The sequence below is a fragment of the Equus przewalskii genome, chromosome 8 (assembly GCF_037783145.1).
Source record: "Equus przewalskii isolate Varuska chromosome 8, EquPr2, whole genome shotgun sequence".
Taxonomy (NCBI): domain Eukaryota; kingdom Metazoa; phylum Chordata; class Mammalia; order Perissodactyla; family Equidae; genus Equus; species Equus przewalskii.
This window is the reverse complement of record NC_091838.1, coordinates 46,864,586-46,888,466: the sequence shown is the minus strand read 5'-3', so window position 1 is coordinate 46,888,466 and position 23,881 is coordinate 46,864,586. Positions and strand designations below refer to the sequence as shown.

The following is a 23,881-nucleotide window of genomic DNA, read 5'->3' as shown; positions in this document are numbered from 1 at the left end:
GTTCTGATAATTCCCTTCCCACCTTTAAGCCTATTGGTAGCAAGAACATCCTAGTGTTACCAGTTCCAGGTACCCTACTATCTCCTGTGGTTTCCCTTTTCGGTCAACACGTTTGCCCTTTTATTAAACTCTCCTAAAACTGCCCAATTTGAGAATGTCATCTTTTTCTGATTAATAGCATAGCCAAATTTGAAATACATAAAGGCAAATCTCGAGGTGTCAGAAATGAAAAGAGAAATGAAAAGGAAACACAGTCAGGGTTAATGAGTAGAAACTGAGTCCAGGTGGCAAACAGAGGTGTCAAACTCAAGTAAGGGTTTAGAGGTCAGCAAAGACATTTGAACACTCACTTAGGGGCTTGAGATAAGGCTTAGAGCCTGAGTTAAAGAGCCCTTTGCATGAGAGCCATAAAGAGCTGCTTCTTCAGCAAAAGAGACAATCCACATAAGGCTTCATCAGACTGAAGAATGCCATGGATGCCTTCCAGATAGGGCACCAAAGTAGGGAGGGAACAAGAAAGGAAAACACCAACCTCTCTCTCCTCTCACACTCTAATCTCCTGTTTTTATTACCCACTGATTGAAGTCAAGTAGATTAGAAATAGCTAAAGGAAGAGTTTATAAAATGGAATAAAGAAAGGGAATTGAAGAAATAACCTGCAAAGAAAACAGAGAGAATTAATGAGAATGGAAAAAAAGAGGGAGGGGGGCAGAAAAAAGAGCAAAACAAAAAAGCAGTCCAAAGACATGGAAAGAGAAAACGAGACAGGGACAACACTAGGATTTATTCAGAACTGAGTAGAGTAGTCGGTCACACGTGCCACAGCTTTCACAAAGTACCAAAGTACTTCACAAAGTGTATTCTGTGTAATATTAATATGTAGGTCATGAAAAAACGGTCTTTGGTTAAATAAGTTTGGAAACTACTGTATTCAATACAGTTAAATGGTTTTCTTTATGGCAGCAGCTTTTTACTCTAACAACATTAGGAATCTCCAAGAAAGAATTCACTGCTTTTATCCTAGCAGGGGTATGCCTCAATGACTTCATAAGGGCACATTTCTGGATTCCCCACCTTTGTCTCATTTAGGAGAAGAAAAAAAGTAATCCCATCACTTAGGTCACTGTATTTCTTAAGATCTGTAATGAGCAGGGATAGAAAAGGAGGTCAAAGAGATCTACAACGTATGTTGAAGCCTCAAAGCAAGTAAAAAACAACTGCCCTTTTAACTGAGTTTGTTTGCCTTTACTCATTTGTAAGAAAAAAAAGTTAACATCCTTTTTACTCGATTCTTTTTGCCATTCTGTATTTGTTTCCAGAGGAAATTATGCCTTCATGCAAAAACAAAAACAGAACTTCTACTTCCATCGATTATAGTAGTTCTCAGAGGTGAAAGTTCAGTCCCTTAGGGTGTGTTCTGGAAATGTATTAGGGTGTCTTTGGTTGACTCAATAATCGGGTGTCACTACTAGCATTTAAGGGTTAGGAGTTAAGGAACCAAGTGGTCCTATGATGAATAGGACAATCTTGAAAAATGAAGATTATCTCACATATTCACATAGATGAAAATCCTGTTTATAAATATTTGGGCATAAAACTGAATTTTAAATTAAATCTAAACATAATTTTTTTTGGCATTTCTGCATGGTTTTATTATACACTGAGTGTTCCAGAAATACAAGCACTGAAATAAAAGGAAGATTGAATTTTGTTTTGTTTGAAACTTTACCAAGAGTTTGCCACTATTTCAGAAAATCACACCACCACCAACAATACCACTTGGGGTATTTAACAGGCCTGCACAAGTCTATTTGTATCAGTCACATTCACAGTAATTATATTCACCTGACTACTTCATTATATCTTCTAAGACAGTCATGCCTGAGCATTTATATATTGAAATATACATTATTAAATCTTAAATTACTTTCCTTTTATCTTTATACTTTAAGACATAGATCTTTGAAATTATATGTATCTAGGTTATATTATTTTTTATTTTCATTTCAGAGTAGTAAAGGAGGCATTACAAAATACTTGTTATAAAAAAGGGGCACTGGCATGTGGTGTGATGTTACAGTGTTAAAAATGAAAAGAAAGGCTTTTATAATCAGAAGGAAGGAAGAAGACTTTGAGTCCAACAGGACTGAAAAGAACTAATCTAAAGAAAACAATAACACTCTGGTTCAAAAAACGGGTAGAGGCAAAGAGGGTAGGGGAAGGAGGAACATGAGCCACTTTTTCACTCAGCTTCTAAGTTTCCATACTTCTGAGGAAACATACCTTTACTGTGTCTCAGTTTTTACTATTTCACAGAATCCCACTGTCCTGAACTACCCCACTACCTACTGAAAGTGATTAAAATACTTGGTAATAAAGGTAACAGTAATACACAGCCACTGCTACCACAGTTCCTCATGAGCCTTCTGACCCTGCCAGCTTCCAGAGGTGAGGTCATCCTTGTTTTCAATCCTAATACGGAATTCTGTGGTATACATCACTCTTCACGTGGTAACAGAATGCTGCAGAAACACTTACCTCAGTCGTAGTTCCAATGTCAGCAGATGGGCTGCATGTGCTGGTGTCTGGAGGAGCTGTGCCGACACTGCTTCTAACCGGAGAACCAGGGATAGGCCCTGCCAAGGCCTCTGGATAGGCTGAAGGACTGAGACTGCCTCTCTTCTGAATCTTATTCCAGACCTTATTCATGTTATCAGTTAGTTCATATAAGAGCTGCACCTGAGCAGAAGGGAACAAAAGGGAAAATAAGTTTTTCAACTTCTAGTCACAATTGACTAAAATACTAAATGTGAGAAAATTAAAACAACTCTTGGCAAACAAGAATATATATGGGAAAAAATCTATCAGTGTATCAGTGATCATGATATTACATCATGATTTATAATGTACAATACATAATTATTATATATTACATATATAATTATTACATACATGATGAGGAATATTTTATCATGACACTATGATACTGATGAGATATACAGAGAAAAAGAATTCATATAACGAATTTACAATTTTAAGTATTTTATCATTTGAATTTGAAATAGATATGAATTTATTCACACTTGAAATTTGTCACATATTTACAGTGTGATATTTCATAAGCAATTTAGCATTTCTGTGGGAAAATAATGCTAATATGATAATATTTCTAATATAACATTACTATGGGACAGTAGACTTCTTTTAATATGAATAATAAAACAAACACAAAGAAATGCCTCAAACAGAGGTCAGGATCAAAATTATAAGTCAAATATATCCTAGTAAATATGATTATTTAGTTACATATGACATAATTACCATTCTTATTTACAAATGATTTAAACATTTAAATTCTATTTTTCTGAGGAATAAATGTGAAACTGGATTTATTACTCAGCAAAATAAAGTGAAAAAGAATGATACAGAATATCAGACTTTTTTATAGATAAAGAACATAAACCATTCAACCTACTATTCCCCTCAGATTTGTCATTCCAATATTCAGAGAAAAAACTATTTAACTTGCTACATTGTTTGACTAAGTTCTAAGATATTTACACAAGATTTCATAAATAAGCATTAATCATGGAAATTGTATGACAACATATTGCCATATACTGTATAAAACAAGCCCAGGAAAAAAATGCAAACACAATATATAAGCAAATCCACAGCTGGATACCATATTCTGCTTGCCATTAAAAAAAAAAGTGAAATTCTCATATTTATAAGAAGTTTCAGCCCCAGGATACATCCAGATGATAAAGCTGGCTTCTTATGTGGGCAGAACAGATGCATAAAAACACTGTTGTCAATCCTTACTTGATAGAAAACAGTACTTGGGTTACAGTTTTCTCATGCTTTTTGTGTGATGAAGTCTCAAATCTCAGGTTATAGTTCTTTTGATTAAAAAGAAAAATCTAATGGCTAGAAATCTTAGAAAAAACTTCTTAGAAAAATTTTAGTTCAAATTCTTTTGTCCTTCATAATCATCAATAAGTTCTCTCTGAAAAGAAACAATTTTATTGTAAGCCAAATTTTTTAAAAAGGTTATTTTACTTTTTCTTAAACAACTAGAACTGACACATAAAGGAAGCACAAACCAAAGAAAACAGGTTCTAAATATTGCTAAGAGCATAAGGTTTATTTACTTAAGAGAACTGATGATCTTATTGTCACTACTTCTGATTTTCTTTAATTGTTACCATTGAATAATTGTGTATGAATATCACCAAGCACATGTGTATTTAACATGCCAAGCAAACAGTGACACAAACTTTAAATACATTTTAATTTTCACAGAAGAAAGTTGCTATTGCAGAATGCAGACTTCCCAAATACAGAGGTTTAAAAAAATAAGGCAAACAATTTGAAGATAAATGTCCAACTCTTAGCCTTCAAGCTGTACTGAAAACTATGCCAACTAAAGTCACAATTAGCTACCACTACAGATCTCATAAAATGTCTAAAATTAAAAAGCCTAACCATACCAAGTGTACTGGCGAGGATGTAGAACAACTGAAACTCTCATTTACTGCTGATTTGTTGTTAGTGCTGTTGGGTTGATTTTGACTCCTGGCGACCCTCTGTACAGCAGCATGGAACTCTGCCCAGTCCTTTTTTGTGCCATCCTTTCATCTTCCAGCACTGTACCAGATAAAGCTCCATTGCTATTCATAGGATTTTCATGGCTAATTTTTCAGAAATGAGTAGCCAGGTCCTTCTTCCTAGTCTGGAAGCTCTGCTGAAACCTGTCCACTATGGGAGCACCCAGCTGGTATTTGAAATACCAGTAGCACAGCTTTCCAGCATCATAGCAACATGCAGCTGCCATAGTATGACAACCAACAGTAACTGCTGATCGGAATGCAAAATTTAAACCTAACATATGATCCAGTCATTTCACTCCTGTTTCCCCAAGAAAAATGAAAGTCTGCGTACACAAAGACCTGTATACAAATACTTATAGCAGATTCATTTGTAATAGTCTAAAACTAAAAATATATTTCAAATGTTCATCAATTAGTGGATGACCAATTTATAGTATATCCATACAACAGAATGATACTTAGCAATATAAAGAAACAAACTATGGATTCATGCAAAAACAAAGATTAATCTCTAATTATGTTGAATAAAAGAAGCTGGGCAAAAAGAGAAAGACAGAGAATATAACTGTATGATTCCATTTATAAAGAATCCTAGCAAATGAAAACTAACCTATAATGACAGAATGAGTGGTTCCCTGGGATGGAAAGGAGGAATGAAAGGGAGGATTACTAAGAGGAACAAAGAAACTTTTGAGGAGGATGGATTTATGCATTATGTGGGGGATGGTTTCATTTCATGGATGTACATATGCCAAACTTTATCAAATTAGGTAATTTAAATATGCGCAGTCTATTATATTTAAGTATGACCCAATAAAACTTACAAAAAACTCTAAAAAATGAATATCTTGTAAGATAGCTTTATGTGGATTATATATGAAGGCGACTAAATATAAATGATATTTTGAACATCAAATATTGATAGAATACCAAAAAAACATAACATTTTATTGTTTAAAAATTAATTTCAAAAACATTTTCTCATTTAATCTATGACCAATCAGAAAGGAGACTTAATTGGACTGGAGAAGCCAAGATAAACCTCAAGAAGATACATTCCTAAAGGATGGACAGGATTTAGGCAGGTGCAAAATGTCACTCCAGTCATAACAATAGCAAGAGCAAAAGCTAAGAGCAGGAAATGATCAAGCCATCATGTAGAGACAATGAAAAGTCCTATCAAGTTAGGGAGGAAGAACTCGTTTTGCAGGATATTATGAGAGTGAGTCAGAAAAGTAATCATAAAGGTAGAGCGGAAGAAGAAAGACCATGGATATACAATGTCAATGGAAACCAAGGAGGAATGGAATTTCAACAAGCAATTTAAAGGCAACCCTGTATCTGTAATACAGCTATTTGCTTTTTAGAGTATAAGGGAAGCTCTTCAAATTGCTAAGAAATTTAATAGAAAATTGGGCAGACATGACTTATTGTCAATTCACAAAAGAGCAAATTCAATGGCCAATAAGCATTTGAAAAGATGCTCAAACATCTGGTTTCACTTCCCTTAAGCATGAAGGACCTCCTTTAGGAATTCTTGAGTGCACTTCTACTGGTGATAGATTCTTCTATGTAAAAATGTCTTCATTTAGTCTTCATTCATAAAAGCTACATTTTTTGTAAATTTAGAATTCTGGTCAGGAGACTTTTTCCCCCCACAATTTAAAGAAACTGCTATTCTGATCTCTAAAGTTTCTTATGAGATGTAAGCTAATAATCAAATCTAGATTCTCTCGCATGTAATGTGTCATTTTTCTCATGATACTTTGAAGATTTGCTCTTTATCTGTGGCTTTCAACAGTTGGATTATGATGTGTGTAGGCACGGCCTTCTTTGTGTGTTTATCTTATTCATCTTTGTTTCCCTCATCTCCGGCTGATAAGTACTACACAACAAATCTTTGCTGAATTCACTTGGGGAAAAACAATCAAGTCATCATTTGTTATTTTGACAGAATCCGGCGGGAGTCTAGAAGCAGAGGCTAAAGCAACCACTCACAAGAAAGATTTATTTGGAGTTTCATGTTTTATCTTTAAAATTTAGGTTAATCTGGCACACAAGGATATTAACTCCTTACCAAATCTTTGAGTACACATGGATTCTTCAAAGTGCTATATTGTTCTGTGGCTTCCTATCCCTTCAGGAATACCACTACATTCTACCAAGGAATTCATTCAATTTGCAAAGAGGGTCTCATCTCACATTTTATATGAGTCAATCTAAACTAAGAAAATGACATTCATATAACATTTCAGAGTTTACAAAGTATTTTTCTAAATATTTCACTTAAACTTCCCAACAACCTTGTGATCAACTTTGGTTATAGCAGCTGGTAATAATTTAACAGAAGTTGGTTTATGAGGACGTCTCAAGAAGATAAAGTACAATTAAGTGAACAGGTAAGAATTTATTACATTTTGGGTGAAAAGGGATTCTCGGGGCATGAGGTTCACTCAGCCTTGGTTTAATTCTCAAAAAAGGTCCTTATTATATGTGGAGCAGCAGCAGTGAGGCCTTGGGAGGTAGGTGTTGGAGGAAAGGCTAAAAGTAGAGAGCAGACACAAGAAAATAACCAGGCTCAACATAAGCTCTATCTTTGTGAAGACTTTGCTTAGAACTAGTTTATATTTAAACAACAACAAGAAAATCTGACCTTAGTTCCAAACAAGGTAGATATTGGAATACAATTCCATAGAAATCACAATACTGTTGAGTATCTCAAAGGAAAAGAAAAATTGTTTTTAAAAATTAATAGAGTCCCAGGCTAAAACATTCACGGCTCCAGAATTTATTTTCAGCTGGGATAGCTATGGATAACCAGAACATGAGGAGTAGCACAATCCGCCCAAGGCTATAGTGATCTTTCATAAATCCCTAAAATAGAAGGTCTCTGGTAGAGAACCCCAAGCAGCAGTTAGCTGTCTGTTAGAGGGATTGCACTACTACTGCTAAATATAAACCAGGAATAAAAAACTTCTATTATCTCCCGAAGTTTCTTCTTATCACTTTATAGTCAGTCCTTCCCATCACTCCCTGATCCTCCTCTCTCCTTGTCCTGCCTCCAGGCAACAAGGAACCAGCTTTCTGTCACAAGGTAGTAGTTTGCATATTCTAGCATTTTATAGAAATAGAATTACACAGTAAGCAGTCTCTTCTGTCTGGGTTCCTTCACTCAGCATAACGATTGCAATATTCATCCCTGATGTGGCATTTTATCAATAATTCAGACCTTTTTACGGCTGAGTAGTATTACATTATATGAACAGGCCATAATTTGTCTAATTATTCACCTATTGATGAACATTTGGGTTGTGTTCAGTTTTTAGCTATACAACTAAAGCTGCTAAAACACATCTGTGTAAACGTTTCTGCATGGACATAAACTTTTGTTTCTCTGAGAAAATACTTAGGAAGGAATAGCTGGGTTGTATGGTGAGTGTGTGTTGTTCTTTTTCAGAAATTTCCAAATTGTTTCCAAAGTTGTTGTGTAATTATTACTTTCCTACCAGCAGTATACAAGGAGTTCCAGTTGGTTCCCAATACTCAGTCTATTTTATTTTAGCCAATCTAATAGGTGTACAGTGGTATGTCTTCATGTTTTAGTTTGTTTTTCCCTGATGAGTAATAATGTTGAGTATCTTTTCATGTGCTCATTGACCAGTCACATATCTTGTGGGATGAATGTCTGTTCAGATCTTTTTTCCATTATCTATCTTCACGTCATTTTACTTATGGTTTTTGTCTTCATGTTATCGAGTAGAAGGAATTCTTTAAATATTCTGGACAACAGTTTGATAAATGTGTTGCAAATACTTTCTCCAAGTGTCTGACTTTCTGCTACCTTAATGTGACTTTCAAAGAGAAAATGGTTTTAAACTTGGTTATGCCCAATATAAAGAGCAATTTAGGGAGAGCTGTCATCTTAACAATATTGAGGCTTCCAATCTATGAACAGGTGTAACTCTCCAGTTAGGCGTTCTTTAAGTTCTCTTAGCAATGCTTCGTGATTTTCAGGGTAGAGATATCGGACATCTTTTGTTAGATTCATTTGTTTATGTTTCTTGGCACCAACATAAATGTAACTGATTTCATGCCATTTTCCAATTGCTTGCTGCTAGTATATAAAAATACAATTGATTTTATACATTAATCTTATTTCCTGCAAGCTTGATAAGTATATTAGTTCTAGTAACAGCTTCTTAGATTCCTCTAGAATTTTTTTTTTTTTGAGGAAGATTAGCCCTGAGCTAACTACTGCCAGTCCTCCGCTTTTTTTTTTTTTTTTTTCCCCGAGGAAGCCTGGCCCTGAGCTAACACCCATGCCCATCTTCCTCTACTTTATATGTGGGATGCCTGCCACAGCATGGCGTGCCAAGCAGCCATGTCCGCACCTGGGATTCAAACGGGTGAACCCCGGGTGCTGAGACGCAGAACATGCGAACTTAACTGCTGCGCCACCAGGCCGGCCCCTAGAACTTTCTATAAAGTATTTTGATACATGCATATAGGAACAGTTTTACTTCTTTTCTTATCTTTATGCCTTTTATTTAATTTTCTTGGTTTATTGAAATGGCTAGGATGTCCAGTATGATATAGAACAGGTGGTGAAAGCAGGTATTCTGGGCTTTTTCCTGATCTCAGTAGGAAACAATTCAGTATTTCACCAGCAAGTATGGTATTTGGTTTCTCATATATGTCCTTTGTCAGTTTGAAAAAGTTCTCTAATACTTGTAATTCGCTGAGAGATTTTATTACAAATGGGTGTTAAATTTTGTCAAATGTTTTACCTGCATCTATTGAGATTACGATATTTTTTTCTGTTGTTTTTATTTCTATGATGGATTACATGATTTTTTAATATTAAACCAACCTCCATTTCTAAGATGAATCCTACTATTATCATTTTTATTTATTGTTATATTGATTTGCTAACATTTGATTAAGAATTTTGACACCTACTTTCATGAGGGATATTGATTTCTAATTCCTTCTGTAAAGTCTTTTTCAGGATTTGGTAATAGGATTACGCTGGCTTCATAAAACAAGTTGGGCAGGAATCTTTCAGTCTTTATTTCTGGGGAAAAAAATGTTAAAATTTTCTATTATTTTTTTCCTTGAGTATTTGATAGAATTCACCCATCTGGGCCTAAAGTTTTCTTTACATTCAATTTCTTTAGAAGATATATAGGACTATGAGATTTTGTATTCCTTCTCATATGATTTTTTGCAGTTGTTTTTCAATAAAAATCTCTATTTCACCTAAACTATTGCATTTCTTGGCATAAATTTGTTCATTATTCTCTTATTATACTTTTAATGTCTGTGGGATCTGCAGTGATAACCCCTGTCATTCCAGATATTGGTGATTTGTATTTCTCTCTTTTTTTTTTTTTGAGGACGATTAGCCCTGAGCTAACATACACTGCCAATCCTCCTCTTTTTTTGCTGAAGAAGAGTGACCCTGAGCTAACATCTGCGCCCATTTGCCTCTATTTTATATGTGGGATGCCTGCCACAGCATGGCTTGATAAGTGGTGCATAGGTCTGCACCCAGGATCCAAACTGGTGAACCCTGGGCCGACGAAGCAGAGCACGTGAACTTAACCGCTAAGCCACTGGGCAAGCCCCTCTCTCTCTTTTTTCACTGTTCCAGTCATCTCTGCTCTTATATTCATTACCTTCTTCCTTTTATTTACTTTGAGTTTACCTTGTTCTCTTCTTAGCTTCCTAAAGTAGAGCCTTAAGTGATGACTTAAGATCTTTCTTTCTTTCTAATATAAGCATTTAAAATTGTTTCCCTCTAAATACTACTTTAGCTGTGCCACTTTTTTAATTGTCATTCAAACAAAATATTTTCTGATTTCCAAGTAATTTTGTATTTGATTCACAGATTTAGAAGCATGTTGTTTAATGTCCCGATATTTATAATTTTTCTAGTTAATTTATCATTGATTTTAATATAATTTGACTGTGGTTAAGTAATACACTTTATTGATTTTGATCCCTCTTAAGCATAACGAGACCATGTACACCTGAATAAAATGTGCATTTCATGGTTGTTGGTTATAGTGTTCTATAAACGCCAACTAGATAAAGGTGACTTCATAGTATTTTTCATATCTTCTATGTTGTTGTTAGTGCTGTTGATTCCGACTCCTAGTGACCCTGTGTACAGCAGAGTGGAACTCAGCCAGGTCTTTTTGCGCCATTTTCTCACCTTCCAGTGCTATATCAGACAATGCTCTGCTGCTATTCATAGGGTTTCATGGCCAACTTCTTCAGAAGTGGGTGGCCAGCTAGGTCCTTCTTCCTGGTCTGACTTAGTCTGGAAGCTCTGCTGAAACCTGTCCACTACGGGTGACTCTGCTGGCATCTGAAATACCAGTGGCATAACTTTTAGCATTATAGCAACATGCAGCTGCCACACTATGACAACTGACAGATGAGTAGCATATGGTTTCCCTTACTGAGAACCCCAGGCCAGGTGGTGAAAGCACAGAATCTCAACCACTAGACCACCAGGGCTGGCATCTTTTATATCTCCAATTATTTATTTATTTTTCCAGTTATTTTATCAATTGCTGAGAAAGGTGTTAAAAAATTTCCTACTATGACTGTTATTATCTACTTTTTTCAGATCTTTTATATCTCCAATTTTTTATTTTTCATCTAGTTGTTTTATAATCAGACAGGGATGGTATAAAAATTTCCTACTATGATTGAATAGAATTATCTATTTTTTTCTTCTGTCCATTTCTGTTTCATGTCCCTTTTTATCTCTGGTAATACCTTTTTCTTTATGTCTATTTTATTTGACATTAAAATAAGCAAGTGCAGCCTTCTTATACAAACTGTTTCCACAATATATTTTTTTCCTATGCATTTATTTATATTCTGTTCCTTTACATTTCAGGTGTTTCTCTTTTATGTAGTCTTGCTTTTTTCCCCGCTTCATAAATTGTTGCCTTGTAATAGTAGTATTTAAACAAGGGGTCAGCAAACATTTTCCGTAAAGGGTCAGATAGTAAATATTCTAAGCTTTGTGAGCCATATTATTCTCTGTTGCTGCTACTTAGTTCTGCAGTTGTAGTACGACAGCAACCTTAGAAAACATGTAAACAATGGACTGACTCAATTTGGCCCACAAGCCTCGGTTTGCTGACTCCTGCTCTAAACACTCCTAGTTAAGATCACCAACATTTAATGTAATCACTGATAAAGCTGGCTCAGCCCTACCATTTTATTTTTTCTTTCTATTTCTACCCTGTTTTTTGTAATTCTGTTACCATTTCTTGACTTTAGATTATTTGATTATTTTTTAGTATTTCATTTTAACTTATCTATTGTATTTTTGGCTATATCTCTTTGTATTTTTGCTATATTTACTATATTTACTCTTTGTGTTTTATTTTTAGTAGTTATTCTAGGAGATTATAATATTTATAGAAAAACTTTTACAGTCTAATTAGAGTTTAAACTGTAACACTTCAGACGGTATTTAGAAATCTGGCGACCATGTAGGTACCTTTAAGGAATCTCTCGCTAACATTAATGATATAGTTATCTTGTATATTAAATCTAGTTACATTGAAAGCTCCAGAAGACAATGTTTTCTATTTTGCTTTCCACAGCCATACATAATTTTTTTATTGAGGCATAAATGACATATAACATCATATTGGTTTTGGTTATACAACATATGACTTGATATTTGTGTACACTGCAAAATGATCACCACAATAAAGTCTAGTTACCATCCATCATCATACAACGTTAACTTTTAGGATTTACTCTCTTGGCAAATTTCAAGTATGCTCTAAAATATTATTGACTATAATCACCATGCTGTATATTACATTCCTAGGACTTACTTATTTTACAACAGTAAGCTTCTACCTCTTGATCTCCTTCACCCATTTCGTCCAATCCCCAACCCCCATCCCCTCTGGCAAGCACCATTATGTTCTCTGTATCTAAGATTCTGGTTTTGTTTTGTCTTTCTTTTTACATTCCACACATAGGTGAAATCATACAGTATTTGTCTTTCTCTGTCTCACTTATTTCACTTAGCAGAATTCCCTCAAGGTCCATGCATGTTGTTGCAAATGGCAAGATTTCATTCTTTTTATGGCGGAGTAGTATTCCATTACGTATATACATTTTGTGTGTGTACATATACGTGTGTGTGTGTGTATATATATACATTCTGTATACATATATATACATTTATATGTATATATACATACACACTCTAAATCTTCTTATCTGTTTTTCCATCAATGCACACAGGTTATTTCTGTATCTGGGCTATTGTAAATAATGCTACAATGAACATGCGTGTGTATGTGTTTTTTAGAATTAGTGTTTTTATATTCTTCAGAGAAATACATAGAAGTAGAATTGCTGGATCATATGACAGTTCTATTTTTAACTTTTTGAGAAACCTCCATACAGTTTTCCATATTGACTGCACCAATTTACATTCCCACCCACAGTGCATGAGTATCACCTTTTCTTCATATTCTTGTCAACACGCTGTTTCTTGTCTTTTTGACAACGGCCATTCTAGGAGGCTTCAGGTGACATCTCATTGTGGTTTTGATGATGATTAGCAATGTTGAGCATTTTTGTGTGTCTGTTGGCCACCTGTAAGTCTTCTTTGGGAAATGTCTATTCAGATCGTCTACCCTTTTTTGGGCTTGATTGTTTTTTTGCAATTAAGTTTTATGAGTGCTTTATATATTTTGGTGGGCTTTATATATTTTGGATATTAAGCCCTTATTGGATACATGATTTGCAAATATTTTCTCCCATTCGGTAGGTTGTCTTTTTATTTTATTGATGGTTTCCTTTGCTGTACAGAAACTTTTTAGTTTGATGTAGTCCCACTTGTTTATTTTTGGTTTTGTTGCCTCTGCTTTTGGAGTCAAATCCAAAACTTAAATGCCAAGACCCATGTCAAGTAGCTTATTGCCTATGTTTTCTTCTAGGAGTTTTATGGTTTCAGGTCTTACATTCCAGTCTAATCCATTTTGAGTCAATTTCTGTATATGGTGAAAAATTTTTTCATTCTTTTGCATGTGGCTGTCCAGTTTTCCCAACACCACTTATTGAAGATACCATCCTTTCCCCACTGTTTATCTTGGCTCCTCTGTCATAAATTAATTGACCATATATGCATGGGTTTACTTCTGGGTTCTCTATTATGTTCCATTGATTTCTGTGTCTGTTTTTATGACAATGCCATACTGTTTTGATTACTAAAGCTTCATAACATAGTTTGAAATCAGAGAGTGTGATGCCTCCAGCTTTGTTCATCTTTCTCAAGATTGCTTTGGCTATTCAGCTATGTATTGTGGTTCCATAGAAATTTTAAAATTGTTTGTTCTATTTCTGTGATAAATGTCATTGAAATTTTGATAGGAGTTGCATTGAATCTGTATATTCCTTTGGGAAACATGGACATTTTAACAACATTAATTGTTCCAAATCATGAGCATGGAGTTTCTTTCCATTTTTCTGTGCCTTCTTCAATTTCATTCATCAATGACTACACTTTTTGGTGTACAAGTCTTTCACCTCCTTGGTTAAATTTATTCCTAGGTATTTTATTCTCTTTGATACGATTGTAAGTGGGATTGTTTTCTTAATTTCTCAGATGATTCACTGCTAGTGTATAGAAACACAACCAATTTTTGTATATTGATTTTGTACCCTGCCACTTTATTGAATTTGTTTATTTGTCTTAACACATTTTTGGCAGAGTCTTTAGTATTTTCTATATACAGAATCATGTCATCCATAAATAGCGACAGTTTTACTTCTTCCTTTTTTCTTGTTTAATTGCTCTGGCAAGAACTTGCAAGACTATGTTCGATAGAAGTTGGGAGTAGGCATCCCTGTCTTCTTCATGATCTTAGAGGGACAGCTTTCAGCTTTTCACCATTGAGTATGATGTTAGCTGTGGGCTTGTCGTATATGGCTTCTATTATGTTGAGGTACATTCCCCCTATTCCAATTGTGTTGAGAGCTTTTATCATAAAGGGATGTTGAATTTTGTCAAGTGCTTTTTCTGCATCTATTGAGATGATCTTATGATTTTTATCCTTCATTTTGCCTGTGTGGTATATGACATTGATTGATTTGCAGAGGTTGAACCACCCTTGCATCCCTAAATCTCACTTGATTGTGGTGTATGATCCTTTTAACATATTGTTGAATTCGGTTTGTTAATATTTTGTTGAGGATTTTTGCATCTATGTTCTTCAGGGATATTGACCAGTAATTTTTTTTTATGTCCTTTTCTGATTTTAGTATCAGGGTAATGCTGGCCTTGTAAAATAAGTTTGGAAGCATTCACTCTTCTTCAATTTTTGTGGAAGAGTTTGAGAAGGATAGGTATTAAATCTTCTTTGAATGTTTGGTAGAATTCACCAGTGTAGCCGTCTGGTCCTGGATTTTTATTTGTGGGGAGGTTTTTGATTACTGATTCAATCTCTTTACTAGCAATTGGTCTGTTCAGATTTTCTACTTCTTCCTGATTCAGTCTTGGAAGATTCTAAGATTCCAAAAATTTATTCATTACTTCTAGGTTGTCCAAGTGGGTGCTGTATAATTGTTCACCGTAGTCTTCTCACTTTTGGATTTGGTTGTTCTTTTTCTAGTTCCTTTGAGTATAAAGTTAGATTGTTAATTTGAGATTTTCCTTGTTTCTTCAGGTAGGCCTGTGCTGCTATGAACTTTCCTCTTAGAACTGCTTTTGCTGCATCTCAGATTTTGGTAAGTCATATTTCCATTTTCATTTGTTTCTAGGTCTTTTTGATTTTTCCTTTAATTTCTTCATTGACCCAATGGTTGTTCAGTCGCATGTGGTTTAATCTCCACATATCTGATTTTTCTAGTTTTGATATTGTAATTGACTTCAAGTTTCATACCACTGTTGTCAGAAAAGATGCTTTATATGATTTCAATCTTCTTAAATTTACTGAGACTTGTTTTGTAGCCTAACATGTAACCTATCCTGGAGAAGGTTCCAGGTATACCTGAGAAGAATGTGTATTCTGCTGCTTTTGGATGAAATGTTCTACATTTACATATTAAATACATCTGGTCTAATGTGTTGTTTAAGGCTGATGTTTCCTTATTGATTTTCTGTCTGGATAATCTATCCGTTGATGGAGCCTATAGTTGTCTTTCCAACTTTTACAGTCCTATGGAGCCCAAGAATGCAAGTCCCCTTGGCCCACGGGGCCAGGTGATCAAGGAGTGTCTCCCTGTGTGTAATGCATAGCCTCCTGGCTTTAGAGAGGCAGCTGGAGAGTGTAGGGAGTGAGGCATACTTGCCAGCTTCAGAGGGGAGTGGGAAAATGTCTGGACTGTGTATGTCCACCAGCTTTAGCAAGAGACTAGGAGGATGCCATGGCCACTTGCACTTGCTAGTCTTACTTTAGCAAGGCAGTGGGAAGGTGTCATGTTTGCACACACTTGCCTGTGCTAGGAGGGTAGAGGGAGAGTGCACAAATGATGTCCACTAGTGCCTCAGTCCTCAGAGAGTCCAAACTGTTCCCTGCTCCTCCAGCAGATGTTTTAATACTAGCAAGTGAATCTCTTTCACATATAGTCTAGGTGCTTTTCAAACTGTTGCTTTTGTGCTGTGTCCCAGGGCAAGTGAGACCACATGCGAGCCATTTAAAAGGAGAATCTCAGTTCCCTATTGCCCTTTGTGTCCTTTGGATGTAAACCATATTTATTTTCTAAACCAGACAATTTGGGGGCTCATCCCTCTAGTGCAAATCACAAGGGTTAGGGTGACTGATGTAGGGCAAAAACTCCTTGTTCCTCTAGGAGAAGCTCTGGACTTCTGAGATCCCTCCCTATTGTGAGGTGCTATGCTAGGGATGGGGTTTTGGTGAGACTGCATCTCTGCCTCTCCTATCTCAATGTGGTCCTTTTATTTGTTGTTGCAGAGGAGCAGTTTGACTAATTTTCAGTTCTATTTCAGACGGAATTGTCCCATATGTAGTTGTAGATTTGGTGTGCCCATGGGAGGAGGTGAGTTCAGGCTAAGACACCATCTTAGACAGCTCCCCACTCATACATATCTTTTTTAATAGTTTTTTAAAGAAAACTTACCAAGCTATTCACCATTTCTATTAGTTTTCCTTTTTTTTTGAAGATACAAGTTTTCATCTGGTATCATTCTCCTTTATCCTGAAAACTTCCTTTAGTATTTCTTGTGAAACACAGCTGGTCATGACAAATTCTCTTAGTTTCCCTTCATCTACAGTGTCTTCATTTCACTGTGATTTCTGTGGGATATCTTCACTGTCTTGACATTTATTTTCTGTTAGCATTTTAAAGATATTGTTCCAATGTCTTCCTCTATGGCTTTTAATGAGAAATCTGCACTCATTCAAATGATCGTAAACCTACGTATCGTGTCTTCTTGTAGCTGCTTTCAAGATTTTTAAAAAGTTATCTTTGGTTTTCAGTATTTTAAGCACAATGTGCTGAAGAATGTTTTTGTTTGAGTTTATACTCAAAGATAAATATGCTTTGGATTCAGTGAACTTCTTGAATATGTAAAAGCCTATCTTTTTCTGCAAATTTGGGAAGTTTTCTGCAAATATTTGTTCACCTTTTTTGCCCCAATCTTTTTCTTGTTTCCTTCTGGAACTCCAATTATACATATGTTAGAGTATTTTGTTCTCACAGCTGCTGAGACTCTTGCCATTTTTAAAATACCTTTCTTTCTCTCTGTTTTTCAAATTCAGTAATTTCTATGCTCTATGTTCAAGCTCAGTGACTCTTTCTTCTGTCATATGCAGGCCACCACTAACCCCATATGGCATGGTATTTTTCTTTCAGGTATTGTATTTTCAAATCTGAAATTCCATTTCATTCTCTTTATACTTATTATTTCCCTATTGAGAATTCTTATCTTTTTCATTCAGCGTGCTTTCCTTTACACCCCACGAAAAAAATTATAGGAGCTACTTTAAAGTCTTATTTGTAATTCAATTACAGTCATTTGTCACTTAATGATGGGGATATGTTCTGAGATACACGTCATTAGGTGATTCTGTTGTTGTGTGAATATCATAGAGTGTACTTACACAAACCTAGTTGGTACAGTCTACTACATACCTAGGCTATATGGTACTAATCTTATGCGACCACTGCCACATATGCTGTCTGTTGTTGACTGAAACTTTGTTATGTGGCACATGACTGTATTTTAAAACAAACTGGGAATGTTCATTTTGTAGTTAGCTTTTGCTTTTTTCCCCCAGAGTGTATAGAAATAATCAGTGGGATGGATGGGCTGAGGTGGGCTTCAGCTGTTATGTTAGAACTGGATTTCTTATGCTTTCCTTTCTAACAACTTCTGTGACAAAGGGTCAAAAGAAAGTGAATCTAATTTCTCTGCAATCTTTTTGACAGAGCTGCCATACAAGGGTATCATAATCTGGGTGTCTTAAAACAACAGAAATTTACTGTTTCACGGTTCTAGGGTTTAGAGTCCATAATCAAGGTATCAGCAGAGCCATGTTCTCTCTGAGACTCTTGAATAGAATCCTTTATTGCCTCTCTTCCTGGCTTCTGGTGGTAGCTAGCAATCCTTGTATTCTTTGGTTTGAAGCTGGATCAGTTCAATTTCTGCCTCCATCTTCACATGACACTCTGTGTGTCTTCACATCTACTTCCTTCTGTGTGTGTCTGCATCCAAAGTTCCCCTTTTCATAAGGATATCAGTCACATTAGATTAGGGATCACCCTAATGGCCCCACTTTAACTTGATTACCTCTGTAATGACCCTGTTACCAAATAAATCACATCCTGAGATACTGGGGATTAGGAACTCAACATATCTTTTGAGAGGGACACAATTTAATCCATAACAGTTTCCCTTCCTCTTGGAAATGTTTTTCAGCAACCATCAGCAGCAGCATTCAGAGAATAATCTAAGAGAGAGTAAGTCATTTCAAGATTATCCTCTTTTATACCACTATGCGTCATAAGAGAAAGGTAAATGGCCATTAAACTGGAATATTAATATTGTTCAAAAGTATTTACTACTAATTATAAAAGAAATGATTTTTATAATAGAGGACAAGCTTTCAGATGTTACAACAGTGTTCATTTAATGTAGCTGCCTCATCATAATTCTAATTATATGCATTTTTACAATAAGGCCATCCCCAATATATTAGCAGGTCCAATCTTTTCACAATGAACAAACATATACTAAAATTAAACCAAACTGCATAGTATACAATAGGGGGAAGAGGCAAACAGAAAAGGAGAAAGAATAAAGATGGTAAGGAGGCTCTATAAAATATGGAATAGTATTTGAACCAACTTGAAAAAATACATTTTAAAAACTACCTTGTAACCACTAATGCTGGGATAAATACAGATTATCAACATTGACCTGTCAGATTTAATAATATTCTAAAAAGTACTGTTTTAAAAATATAATTTCGAATAGTATTCAACATTGACCATCTATGTAGAAAATATACTACAGTCTGCTTAAGGTCAGAGAAACAAGTATTTAATTGTACGTGATTAATAATTTGTACAAAATTATTAGGTGATCTGAATTCATATTAAATTGTAAAACTGCAGAATACAACATGTTTGGCTTATACCAACTGAAATGTTATACAATTAACAAAATGCCTTTTTAAATAGCAAACAGCACTATTTTTAAAAAAATATTACATGTTGAGCAAAAGAAGTTCTGAGAGACAATCTGAATGGAAATTACATCTGATCACTTACACAGACTCTTCCAGTCTGACAGGAAAGCAGTTCTTCAGCATTTAAAAAACTCTACATCTGCAACTGATTTCATTCCATCGGTCAAAAGATGCATTTATACTGCCACCATTACATTTTCAGAAGAGTTTAAAGATTCTATTTTTTTCCTTTTTCTCCCCAAAGCCCCCTGGTACATAGTTGTATATTCTTAGTTGTGGGTCCTTCTAGTTGTGGCATGTGGGACGCTGCCTCAGCGCGGTTTGATGAGCAGTGCCATGTCTGCGCCCAGGATTCGAACCAACAAAACACTGAGCCGCTTGCAGTGGAGCGTGCGAACTTAACCACTCAGCCACAGGGCCAGCCCCCCTTCAGAAGAGTTTAAATTACAAAACTTGAGAGAGCTTCAAAGCAATTCTTAATCTAACCATTCTGATCTTGATGGCACTGTTCAAAATAACTTAGGACACTTAATAGAAGAGAAATCCTGCAACAAAATGGATAACAATTGTTCTTAAATCACATCATTTTAAATTTCCTTTCAAATATCAAATGTACCAACCTGCGGGTTCGAGCATTTTATCTCAAGTGACTCCAGGTCAACATGGAGGCAAACAACAAATGAATGTCTTGTATCAGGTCCTGTAGCAAGTAGTTTTTGAGAGGTAACAGCTAGTGTAGAGGTGCAACCCATAGGTTCCACTAGGCAAAGTGTCACCTGTTTTCCAAAAAGGGTATATACGCTGAAATGATGCAAGCTGACAGTCCAAGGAAAAGCATCACCTGATGAAGGGAATGAAGGGGGTAGGAAAGCACAGATATAAAGATTCAGTTCATTGTCACTTGATACTAAGTTGTCTATTGTCTAAATTTGAAATATAAAACATTTAATATGGCATCATAAAAAGTGAAGATAGTATCCCAGAGACCAATGTGCTAAAAAATTTACATACTACTTAAAAGCTATCTTTGAAAAATGTTTATATTTGTGTTTATTATAATATACTACTATATCAATAATTATGTATATTATAAAAATACAGAAATAGAAATTAAGGAAATGACATAAAATATAAATAGAAGTTCTAGCTTTCTCTTCCCGTACTCTAGTGGGTTGTGCTGTGCAACTGCTGGGGATGTGTGCAGTACACCTTGCAGACCATAGAAAATGTGTTAAATTAGGAAAATGCAACAATCTTTGTATGGACTGAAGGTGACCACAAATCTGAGTGAAGAATGAGACAGGAAAAGAATAAACAATCTACTATGGTCTGTTGGACCACCTGCACCAGAATCCTCTGAGTACTTATGTAAAATACAGATTCTTGGTTTCTACTTCAGAACTACTTAATCCGAACCTCTGGTGGTAAAACCCAGGATGCATTTCGGTCTTCCCTTGGTGATTCCTATGTATAATATGTTATTTTCAAATAAGTATACTTGATTAAAAAAATCACTCATAAATTTCAGGATTAAAAGCAATATTCTTTTCCTCCTTTATAAATTTATTAGAGATGAATTCATTAATATAAATTTATGAGCTAAAACCATCTTATGTTTTCTGGCTATCGATAAAGTACTTTGCGAAATAATTTTTAAAACCATACTCCATATTACAATACAGTAAACATTTACTATTGGGAAGCCAATTTGATGGAAAATATGTTCCTATGACTTATATTTTGACTTTGCAACTCTAGTAGCACTTATCAGTATAGACTGTACAGTATCAACTTCTTTTTAAGTAAGTTTTTTTTAAGTTCTTTTTAAGTAAGCTACTTTTTAAGTAACTCAATTATTTTAAAACAAATGAAAATATTTATTTATTTTCTAATTAGAGAGGTACTAGTACCGTACTGAAGATAATTCAGAAAACGTAACATACGAAAAGGTCAAAACCAGTCATAATCTACCTTTCACCCTGCCACTCACGATAATAAGCACTATACATTGTGTATTTCCTTGAAGTCTTTTTTTTTCCCCCTGTAGTTTTGGACATGCCCTCACAGAATCAGAACCAGGATGACATTGTACTTTTAGCTTCACATTATTTTTCAGGAACAAAAAAAATATCAAATAAATTACTAAGTGGGTCATACTACAAATATATATATTAAAGAAATCTAAAAATGCATTTGAATTGTGAATGGTGATACTTAGTGGGTACAAGGTAGAGTATCATAAATTCCAAAATTCAAAATGTCTTGACCAAATATAGTTAATAAAATCAAAACAGAAACTTTGAAATTGAGACTTGAATAACAGAATCAATCTAGCTACATAGTAGTCCACAATAACTTGACTGGAAACAATGAAAACTGCATAATTATATGTGGTCAGCATTGTGGTACTCTGTCTGTTTTAAGACAAAATATTTTGCCCCCAAGAAAGAATGACAAACTTTAAATCATCTGTAACTAATTCTAAGATTATTTTTAAACCTACACAAAGTTCCATGCTATTTACAAAACAAAGGCTTTGCCAAATTGGTCTTAAAATATTTTGGAATGATTTCAGGTTACATATTTTAAAACTGGTAGTGAGCTATATACATAGTTCTGCAAATTTTATGTTATCCAAGAAATGCTAAATGGTGGTTAGGCTGGATGAAGAGCACCAGATTTAAATTTGTTAAATTAAAAAAAAAATCACAAATAATGTTGGTACTATCTCAGATACGTGTCTCTGCTGCTTCTTTGTAATCACACCAACAAATTGAAATTGGGTATATCATATTCTAAGTGTTGAAAAGAACCTCTTAAGGTAATATTTTATGTCCATTTACTTAGCATGCAGACTGTTTTAAAAAGCACATTCTACCTAGAAGACAAGATCTTAACAAGTAATGACAAAAATTCTCAGAATTAATCATTATGAAAAAAATTACCAAAACACAGCAAATCATTAACTACATACTCTTTTCAAGTACCTATCAACATACATGAGCTCAAAACAAAATAAAAACACCTTATCTCCTGGTAATATAATGTTCTGGGGACTTCCTAAAATATGCTCGGGCATGCATGACAGGCTAGAACAGGCTAGAACTATGTACTATTCTGAGAGCTTGAAGATTAGTATTTTTACTCTAATTGGAAAGTTCTAATGCTGTAACATGGAGTTGTTTATTTTAGAGAAACTATTTATTCCGGGCAGAATTCAGAAAGTTTCAGATTCTCTAAAGAACAAAAATAAAAACAAAGCAAGGAGACTGACAACTCCACTTGTGAACCCTCTACACTATCAAGAGAAAAGAACATCAATAAAATAATTCTCAAGAAAATGATAACCAAACACTGCTGTAACTCAGATGAAATAATGTGCAACAGAGCGAATATGACAGAGCTTTGGGACAAAATGAGCAAATAAAGAAAATTCAGTAAGACTATGCTGCATGTGTCAACAACGGAGGGAGGGACTTCATTAGCTAATATTAACTCACAACTGAGTGAAATTTTAAAAAATGTATAGTGTGGATTTCCTTACATGTTACTGATTTTGTACAACACTAGAAGCAGAACATAAATCACTGGTCAATATTGGAGATACTGTCCCTCAGTTTTCTTTGCCTTTATAGCCTTAGTCATTAAATGTCTTTAGAAACAAACAAAAAAGTGCCTTTCTCTTCTCACTAATATTTTCCCCTCATGTTCCACAATCCAGTATGACTCAGGCAGGGTTTTATTTCAAATACGAATTAGTGTAACCAGGAATATTTTACCACCTATTACAAGAGTTAACACTTTGAGACAGATATACTGTATTCTACAAATACAAATGACCCAAAATTGCTGACATTGTTTCCCCAAACCACTCAGCACTTAATTGATTTAAAGATAGCTAAGATAAAGGGTTCTTTAATTCTAAGTGATATTAATTAAGTAATGGGTACTTTCAAGGAATTAAGGCATTCAAAATAATGTAAAGTGTAATCAATTTTCCTGACAGCTGAAATGCCTAAAAGAGAGGAAAATGAAAATGAGCAACCTATAGTTTTATTTGCTCTGTAACCACAATTCTACATTTGGAACAAAATACTGCTTTGTGTTAGCAAATGTGAAATGTATTGCATGTATAAAACTTAGCAATTGTGACAAAAATAATGGATAATTGATTTCAAACTTGTGAAGTATTTTCTTCACATCTAGAAACATAAGTATTTACTGCTAAAACTACTGTTCACTTCTGAAAGTTATTACTGGTTTAATCATAACTTAATCATCAAAATTTCATTATTGCATAAAGAAATATAAGCTAGTTTTTAAGATTCTCTGAAACTTATTATTTCAATTATAAACAATGCAAAACTAGAACATTTATTGCTTTAAAAACTAGAAGGGACCTCAAAGAATAGCACTATCCTTCAAGGAATTAAGGTATTAATAACCACTTTACACTTTTGAAAGAGATGTCAACATTATAACAATGCAGGACTTATTTAGGGTCATATGGTCAGCTAGCAAGAAACACTTTTGGTTTCTATAGGTTGTCTTAGGACTATTACA

At 34.7% G+C, this 23,881-nt stretch overlaps 1 protein-coding gene across 20 annotated transcripts in view; it reads right to left on the bottom strand.

The window, feature by feature from the left end:
• Positions 1 to 23,881, bottom strand: part of VPS13B (vacuolar protein sorting 13 homolog B) — a 777,317-nt gene that overhangs the window by 347,076 nt on the left and 406,360 nt on the right. For all 20 annotated transcript variants that reach the window (XR_011543460.1, XR_011543461.1, XR_011543462.1 and 17 more), the window contains 2 exons: positions 19,939 to 20,159; positions 2,539 to 2,739 (listed from right to left, as the gene is read on the bottom strand). Coding sequence is in view for 16 of the 20 variants with exons in the window: in XM_070631834.1 (XP_070487935.1) it covers positions 2,539 to 2,739; positions 19,939 to 20,159 (422 nt within the window). In the remaining 4 variants the exon portion in view is untranslated. The remainder of the gene's footprint in view (positions 1 to 2,538; positions 2,740 to 19,938; positions 20,160 to 23,881) is intronic.